The 9,371-nt window shown below is 25.7% G+C and overlaps 1 protein-coding gene across 1 annotated transcript; it reads left to right on the top strand.

Annotated features, from left to right (window-relative positions):
• The first annotated feature begins 443 nt into the window (after positions 1–443).
• LOC112693645 (DET1- and DDB1-associated protein 1-like) lies at positions 444–7,864 on the top strand. The gene is made up of 5 exons (XM_025568812.1): positions 444–530; positions 746–875; positions 1,380–1,441; positions 4,458–4,528; positions 7,305–7,864. The coding sequence occupies exons 1-5, from the start codon at positions 528–530 to the stop codon at positions 7,333–7,335; spliced, it is 297 nt and encodes a 98-aa protein (XP_025424597.1). The 5' UTR covers positions 444–527; the 3' UTR covers positions 7,336–7,864.
• Positions 7,865–9,371: the final 1,507 nt, after the last annotated feature.

The following is a 9,371-nucleotide window of genomic DNA, read 5'->3' on the forward strand; positions in this document are numbered from 1 at the left end:
GTCGACCGAAAGGGCGATGAGTGATCAATAACAATGATAACGCAACAACGAGCGGCCGAAGGTCTATGGATTATGACCTGTAAACCTCGCAAGTGGTCGACAAAAACAACATGGCGGTTTTCTCTTGGACCGTTATCAGCGGTTTATCAGCCGATCGACGTACGTTATCCGAAGCCACGCCGTGATAAAGCCACTCGTGCGATTACGTTTTACTGTCTACGGGTAAATTGCGTGCGACAATCATTCGTCGACCATTCAAATCGTATCATTCGCGACAACAGATCTGCTCGACATTCGTTGAATGCCCATTCACGTCATCGTGCCGCGGATCGCGTTACGACATTAGCGCTCGACCGACACCTCCATTGGGTCGCTTTGTGTTGGAAACTTTCACCTCATCCTCGTGCGTTCGCCACTCCCAATGTAAAATATACGCGTTGAAGCAGATACCATTCACCGTACCCATCTTCACCAACACCACTAACACCAGCTACGTCGTTCGTCTAACGTTTTCTTCCATCGCAGCAATGGTAAGTAATTACAATACTATCAACGCAAATCGTTTGCAATATATTGTATTTATTGTACATACTAAATGTTTATGATATTGCGTTATGTTAACGTTTTTGCCGTTGATTTCTTTCCAAGACTTGTGTACTTTTATCCAGTGATACGAAAAAATTGGTACACACTGTCATTATTAATACATTTAACAATGTCTAACAAATGTATATTGGTGTTCCAGTCTATAGCCGAATTCTTAGATGGTATGCCATCATTTGATGAGCGCAATTTTTCCCGTTTCCATTCAGACAATGGACGAAGCAAACGTGTACCTGTTTATATATCGACTGAAGATCAACCTAATGACCAAAGTTAGTAGTTATTACATATGATAAAATACATTTATCATATTGTTAAAAGTTTCGTACGGATACTGTTACTAAGACAAATTCTATGATATCTATCTTGATTAATTAATTATTGATGATTTTATCCTAATATTTAGTATATTTAATAAATAAAATATATTTGCTTTTATGAAATATAATGTAACTTTTTTAATATTGAGACACTTTTATTTATAGTATTTTAAATTTACTATACATTTTAGTTGAATAAAGGTTTTTTTTTTATACATATATCTGTATTTCTATAAACATTGTTAATTAATAAATAATTCTTCATTAATTGTATGATTGATTTTGTTTTTAACTATTTTTATGGTACTTAAAATTTTAATAAAAATAGTGTTTGAATACCTAGTATATTTTATATTAAGACTAAATGAAATATATTAATAGTATGCATCTAAAAAATGTTTTATCTCAATAATAATTTAATATATTTGTCTAATTAGTGTTATTTTCATTTTATAGTAATTGTTACCGACAAGTCAAATTTATTACTCCGGTATTTACACAACCAATGGGATAAAAAGGTAATAACACAAAATATAAATATAATATAATATAATTTAATCATTTAGTGATATGACCTGCACTGAAAGTTAAATAAATATATCTAGTTATTCTTCTTCTCCTTCACCTTTCTTCCAACTATTTAGGATCTGTTACCTTTGTCCTAAACCTCCATTTATTTTGATTTTCTCACTTATGTACACACCAACAGTATTCATATCCTTCTCAATCGTATCCGACCATCTTTTTTTGGTCTTCCTCTTAATATTTTTCCATCAATGTTCATTTTCATAACCACTCTTACTTTTGTATTTTGCTTCATCACATGCCCAAACCATTTGTCTATTTTATCTCACCTTGTCTTCTATTGACACCATATCAATACTACCTTTCACATATAGATGGCTAAGAGACCAAAAGCTGTAAGTCACAATTACTAAATTTTTCAGGAGAGCAGCTTAAAGGTTTTTCAAAATATTATAACTCGCGTAATAATTTTTTTTTTTTCTGTATTACTGATTTATTTGTAAAATGTTCTATAAAACCTTATGCTATTTTACTTTTGGATTATTTAATTGTTTTAAACGTAATTATAATGATTTTATTAAATATTAAGTGGGACTTATTATAAATGGCAGTTGTAATTTGTTATTACCAAGTACGTACAAGGTTTTGATGGACGTATAATAAAAAATAAATTTTTTTAAAATTTAAATAAAATTAATGATAATACAAAGTAAAACTCGTTAATACTAATTTATAAAATCTGTAACATTTTATATTAAAAAATTTAAATTTTTCCCCAAATAATGTCTAAATAAATTAACTCTTGACTTAACATTTTAGTCAAAATATTAAAATATTTTTCAACTATTATCCATAGTAATTATATGAATAAATATGTCTCATTATATTATACTATTTAGTGTTTACAAATAACTCATATTAATTAAAATTAAAAGATAAAATAGGTATATAAGTTTCAAGGATATCACATTTTTGAAATGTAAACTTTTTAAAATAATATAATATGTGAATTATTCATGAACATTTTATTTATTTTTATTCTATATAATCTATAATAATATAAAAGTAATAAGTCCGGACTTATTATATTTGTACACTTAATATTTAAGTCAAAGTCATATAAAACTTATTACGTGTCTGCTCTAAAAAAGTCAATCTTATGCTAAATACAAAAACTTAAAACTAACTAACCAAAAAAACATGTTTTTGACTTATAATATTCGATCCAATGAAAAATACAATCTAGATTTACCTAATGAACTTATAAAACGATTTCGAGAAAAAATGGACTTGCAACTTTTAGCATCTTAGCCATCGGTATTTGTTCCTTATTCTATCTTCTCTCGTCACTCCATTCATTCATCTAAGCATTTTATTTTCCGCAATACTCAAAAATATATTTATTTATTATCATTTTTATTATTTTTAAACAGCTTATTATTATTAAAAAATCAAAAACTTATGTTTGTAAAAACTTTTCAACTAATCTTATAAAATGAGAATAAATATTTTAAAATATACTTTTGTGTAATCATACTGTGCTCATAATATATTGTTGAACTTTTAATTGTATAACTAAAAGACGAGTTATAATTAAATTGTTTAAGTTTATACATTTATAGTGTAAAATTAATTTTTATTTGTATATATTTCAAGAATATCTAATGGCATTTGAATCTAAAAGAGGTCTATTCTAAATACATTTAAATAATTAGTCATCTAACTAATTCTTAACCATGTAATATTTCGTACTTGTATAAAGCTTATTATAAATTAGTATAACTTATTATAACTTATAATAAAATAGTTGATTTATTAAAAGCATATAATATATTGTCGCAGATAATTATGACTAAAGACCAGATATAATTGCGTTAAAATATCTTAAAATTGTACTAAAAAAATATCAAAATTGCAGTATAATAAGTTAAAATTGCAATGAAAAATATATTAAAATTACATAGTAAAATCATATCAAATATATAATCATTAATTACTTACTTAATAATATTATGGACATTAATATAATATTTACAAAATATATAATTTTTCTGAATTAAAATGTATAATTATATACATCTCTAAATTGTGTTCCTAATAATTGTCTGTTATTTAAAATATATTTATATAATGAAAAAGTATGTTCAATATCTACACATGTTATTGGTGCATAGGTATATAAAATAATTTAAAAAATTTGGTATTATAAATTAACATTTTGATTTCCTACCATAATCTCAGAGTAAGTTTTAATAGTTATATATTCTTCATTTTTTCTAAGACATATTTTAATTTATTTTTAACTATTTTCCTATTGGGAGCAGGAATATTTATCAAAATATTTTCAATTTCATTAAATATGTTTAAATTATTATGTAACTGACTATTTAATTCTTCTAAACTTGTGAGTTTTTTTGATAACTCTGATAAATATAATTTTAAAAATGCTAGTTTACTACATTTAACTAAATGTAAAAATGTAAGCGGTAGTTATATTTTTATTATAAAATTATTTTAGAAATAATAATTTGTATATTTTATCATATGAAATGGACAAAAATTGCAAATTCGTTAAAAATTTCAAAAAATTGCATTATTAAATAAAATAAAAAGACTGTAATTAATCAAATTTGTATACATATTTAATCATATTTGATTTACCTAGTATCAATAACAATTTGCAATGTCTATTAAATCCCATCTTTAGTTATAACCTATAAAATATAATAAAAACAAACCATTAAATTAGACTGTACTATATTATACCATTGATTAAATATACAATTGTATATTTAATCAGTGATTATACTTAGTAGCTCACTTTATCTTATAATACATGACTATAATCTAAGACTTTTTAATAGATTATATTTTTTGTTGTTGAATTAAAATGACATTAAATAACTTAATAACATTTTATTATGTTTATTACATTTTTATATCTTTATATTTCTATGAAACCTGTTATGATCAAATTAATTTTGATATATGTTTGATTTATTATTTTAGCATGGAGGGAAGAAGAGAGAATTAGTGGATTCTACTGAAGAAGGAGGCTCAACATCTAGAAAACGTGCAAGGTTAGACTTAGGTACATAAGCGTAATTAGACTTCTAAAACGTGGGGTGCTAAATTCAAAGTCAACTTATGAAGCATTGGTAAATTATAAAATTGTTTACAAAAAGAATGTATAACAATATGTTCTTATAATCTGCCTTAATTTGAGTATAAAAAGAATTTTGTATAATTTATAGACTGAAATATAATAAATGTTGTGTTTGAAGTATATACTTTAAGTTACTCGTAATACTAATTAAGCAATTTATGTAATTCCTGTATAAGTACAATATTTAACTATGTATTAAGTTAATGTTTTACCTAATATCTGTAAAATAAACAAAAATTAAATTCATTACATACACCAATACATTTAGTAGATATTACTTATAGTGAATTAAAATGTATTAAGTACATTAAAATTTGGGTTTGATAGTATTAGTAGGTATATACAATTTCAACCAGGATGATTGTTGCAATCATCATCCATTACCAGGGCTCGAGACTTTTAACACTAAAAAACCATGAAATATGAGCTATAATATGCCATAATATCATATATTGTAAAATATGCACTATGCTCAATAAAAAAATTAAATATGCTCTAAAAAAATCTAAAAACATTTATTTTAATTAATTTTAATTCTGAAAATATATATTTATATATAATCCAATTCTAAAAAACATTCACGAGTGTTCTTTTTTTTGTCGACCATTGTACATACGTATCATTTCTTCATTCTATAAAAATAATTGGTAAAGTTCAATAAATCAGTAAGTAAGTAAATATTATAATTTATAAATAACAAATTTTAAATTTTGGTTTTTACCTTGAAAATTGCACTGTATTATTATCACGTGTTTGTAAGTATTTTAAAATTTGAACGATCTTTTATTATTGGTTAGAAATGTTTTGTACGTTGAAAATGAACGTTCTACATCGACCGATGTGATAGTGGCGAACTTGAAGTATGGAACATTACTACAAGTAATATCATCTGGAAAACTATCTAATTTTCGATGTCTCTTATACCCAATAAAATGCGAGAAATTTTTTTCAAAAGTGATGGACCAGTATTTTTTTCTAAAACTTGTTTTAATTTTAACTGTATTTTCAATCCAATTGGACCTCGTAGAGTTCCAAAAGATTTTTCTACATTCTTCTGCATTTTTCTTAACTATTTCAATATAGTCAGATAATAACAACCTATGTGTTTGTAATTTTTTTAAAGATGTAGTAAGAGACAAAGAATTTGATTTGATGAAAATAAGATCTTCGTCTATTCCGTTTTTATTGATACATTTTGTCGCTTCTTTTTTGCTGACTGCATCGTCAGTGTCAAGTAATTAAAAAAAAGCCGCATTTACTTTATAAAAGTGAATGATTGAACGAAATAGTTTTTAGGCCGAATTGACGTTCACATTGAACAGTCTTAATATAAACGCGGCTTTATACATTTTTACATTTTACTTTTGTAAAATAGAAATTTACCACTTGGCGTTCACAAAACTCACAAAACTACTTCACTTTTTTTGATTAACAACTTATATGCAAAAAATAGCATGATACTTTAAAAAATAGTAGAAAATATCCAAAAATCCTAAAACATGTCAAAATATGCTCTAAAAACTTTTAAAGCTGCATTCATTTTACTATGAAACGGATTTGTAGCTTACTCTGCTATATTTTAACATTCTATGAATAAATATGCAAATGCTAGAAGTTTCGAGCCCTGATCATTACTATCATATTCGTTTTCTAATTAGAAATCATTTTAACTTCAAGTTTTCACGCTAGATTTTAATTCCATCAGCCCTCAGAACAGTGGCGTATATAGGTTTTCATTTCGGAGGGGGCCGATTATGTATTTGATTTTTGGGTGGAAAGGAAGGAGAGAGCACAATATTATGAAAAAAAATTACTTAAACACTAAAAGATTTCGCGACTGTCTTTACACCATTAGAGAAATAAGAAATTCAATATTTTTAATGATTTATTATTTTTTAAAAATATAAAAACTACATTGTAATAAACAAATTTTTTACTAGAGTCACAATTTACCACATATTTTTTTAAAAGAATAAACATACTTCATAAATATAAAATTTTAAATTATCGCATAAGCAACATTCTCAGTGTCACGACAAATTTTCGGAAACCCCCAGCATTAAGACATATCCATGTTAAAAATAATAATCTTTAAAAATGGTGTTTTTCATTTCGGAGGGGGCCCGGGCCCTCTCGGCCCTCCCCATAAATACACCCCTGCCTCAGAATTAATTAAACAGTAAAAAGTTATTCGGTGAAGTATACAAAACTTATACATTCAGGGTCATATTTAAAATGTTGCTGCCCAGGGGCAACAACATTTTACCACCCCTTTTCCATAAAGTGCATAGCTGAAAACAAGTGCATAAAAGTTAAACTATTCATTAAAAAACCGCTTGCTATCCTAACAATTAATTTTCCCCATTTTAATTTACTATTATGCAATATTTGTGATTAATATAAAATCCAAAAAAAAATAAGTTGTACTTATGTAAATAAAGTTATGTAAAATTGTCTATTGTAAGACTGATTAGTGGTACCATTCAGTCTTATTATCACACCCTAATACAAATCAAGATTTAAGCAATATCTAAATCTCAATAAAATACTCTTAAATAGATATACATTTTATACTAAATAATATAAATAATTTTATAATATTACATTCATTTTTATTATAATTTTATTTATTTATCATTCATAAATAATTTTCTATTGAGAATACAAAAAAATAAATTTGTTTTATTTAGAATCTCCGACAAAATTTTGCCGTGGTTTTAAATATTTCAGGAAATTAATTGTCTCCTCAAACCATCCCTGAAATACAGCACTGTATCTGCATTCAAGCAAAGAACCTCATGGAAACCTTTCTCAACCTGAAGATAGATATCAATCACGTGATCAACTTAAGTTAATGACTTTTTAAGTTATGTTTTTATATAAAATACTTCATTATAGTTTTCCTAAGAAAATAATTTATTATGTTAATTATTAATTATGTATTCTCTAGCTCTCGTAAGAAGTCTTAATTTTACAAGTATATTCATTCTTCGAGGAAGACTAGTTTTCTTTATAATATTTCTTAATAGTGAATTATTCTTTTAAATCTACCCTTTAAAAATAACTGGTTTGTATACTCCTAGTAATGTTTCTAGTTCCGGTTGTAACCATTAATTTGCTATGTTTAACTCTATGGTTAGGTTAGATGCACCCAATTATGTTACACTAGTAGGCAAATGGCGCACAACTGTGTACCAGTATGTAAATTTTTAATTTAAAGCATTAATTAAAATACTTATGTTTGACTTGATGGAATGTATTCAAATATTTATATAAATAATAGTATTTATTTTTCTTTAAGTATGGATTAACCTTAAATTAGTGCTCAGATTAGAAAAACCCAAAACAGAAGAACGACTTGGTAGGTACTTATTAAACAACAAAATTACTTAAATATTTACTATTTGTTAATTATTTATCTAATTATTTTATAAACAAGTTACGCTTACTGATATGCTTCAATAAGTTTAATTTAACAAAATAAGCAGTTTGTAAGTTGTTACACCTAGTATTGAAAAATAAATTTAACGATAATATTTAAACAACGTTTTCTAGCTTTTTCCGTACATATTATTGTTGCAATGTAATTTCTATTTATGTTTTGTACAGGAATTTTATAGTCCAAAATAGTAAGTTATATTATTAAAAATCCCGAGGACAGTGAATGTAGCTTGCGTACCGTCTATATTTGAACCTACGATTTTCTTTGGAAAAATATAGCTGTGGGAAGCTGTATTTTTAAAAAATCTATTACAATATCTCCCCCCACCCCCACTCCATTCCGAGCACTGAATATAACCATATTTGTATCAATATGCTGGAAGTGAGTAAAATTATATAAAAAAGATATCCCGTCAGCATATTTCGTGTAATTACATCGATGTAAGTGGGATCATCAATATTTTTATTTTATTTTTTTATTTACATATTTCTTTTTGCCTTATAGCATTATAACTAAGTTGTAATATATTTTACTCAAATAACTTATCTAGATAAATAAGAAGAAAAATTAAACATGGAACCAATAAGATGAAGTCGATGATTAAAGGTACGAAGAAGGAGAATGTCGAGGGATAATCATGAATAATAATAAATAGACTTGTAATACTAAACTTTGATTTACCTACTTATTTAATCCAACTATACTAGTGGACTCAACAAAAAAAAACAAAAAAATTCTACATTGATTTTGATTTGAAATAATGCGAAGACGTACAAAATTATAATCTGGTCAAATTATTTACTCAATTATTTATAGAAAAAATTGTTTACACATTTTTTTTTAAAACTATGATTTTTCATTTAGACTCAATAGAAATATCATTAGGTACCTACTTTATTGTATATATGTAATTTTTGAAAACTTTATTTCGTTTGCATCGATAGCACTCATAGGCGTGTTTATAGCTATGGCCACTCTGGTAACGGCCAGACCTGCAAAATCCAGCTCAGTTTTAAATTTATACTTAAATCTTTAAAAATAATTACTAAAAAGTAAAAAGAATGATTAAACAAAATAGAACTAAATAATAAATATTTTCACATAAAATATTATATATGTATAATATGTCTGTGACAAAAACTAACCATTAATATTTATTATGGTTCGCGGACAATTCACCGTGTGATAATTCACCGCGTTTACAATTCACCGTGGTTACAATTAATCGCGGTAACAATTAATCGCGCGAAATTATTTATAAAATAATGAATATAGGACTCGTAAAAAATAAGATTACATATATAAAAATTATAGA

Source organism: Sipha flava, unplaced genomic scaffold, assembly GCF_003268045.1.
Source record: "Sipha flava isolate LNK unplaced genomic scaffold, YSA_version1 89_pilon_pilon, whole genome shotgun sequence".
In the NCBI taxonomy this organism is placed as follows: Eukaryota; Metazoa; Arthropoda; class Insecta; order Hemiptera; family Aphididae; genus Sipha; species Sipha flava.

Excerpts from the sequence above, each read along its gene's own strand:
- LOC112693645 (XM_025568812.1), top strand. Across the intron at positions 1,442-4,457 it reads ACAACCAATGGGATAAAAAG|CATGGAGGGAAGAAGAGAGA; the intron begins GTAATAACACAA and ends TTATTATTTTAG. Across the intron at positions 4,529-7,304 it reads ACATCTAGAAAACGTGCAAG|AATCTCCGACAAAATTTTGC; the intron begins GTTAGACTTAGG and ends TGTTTTATTTAG.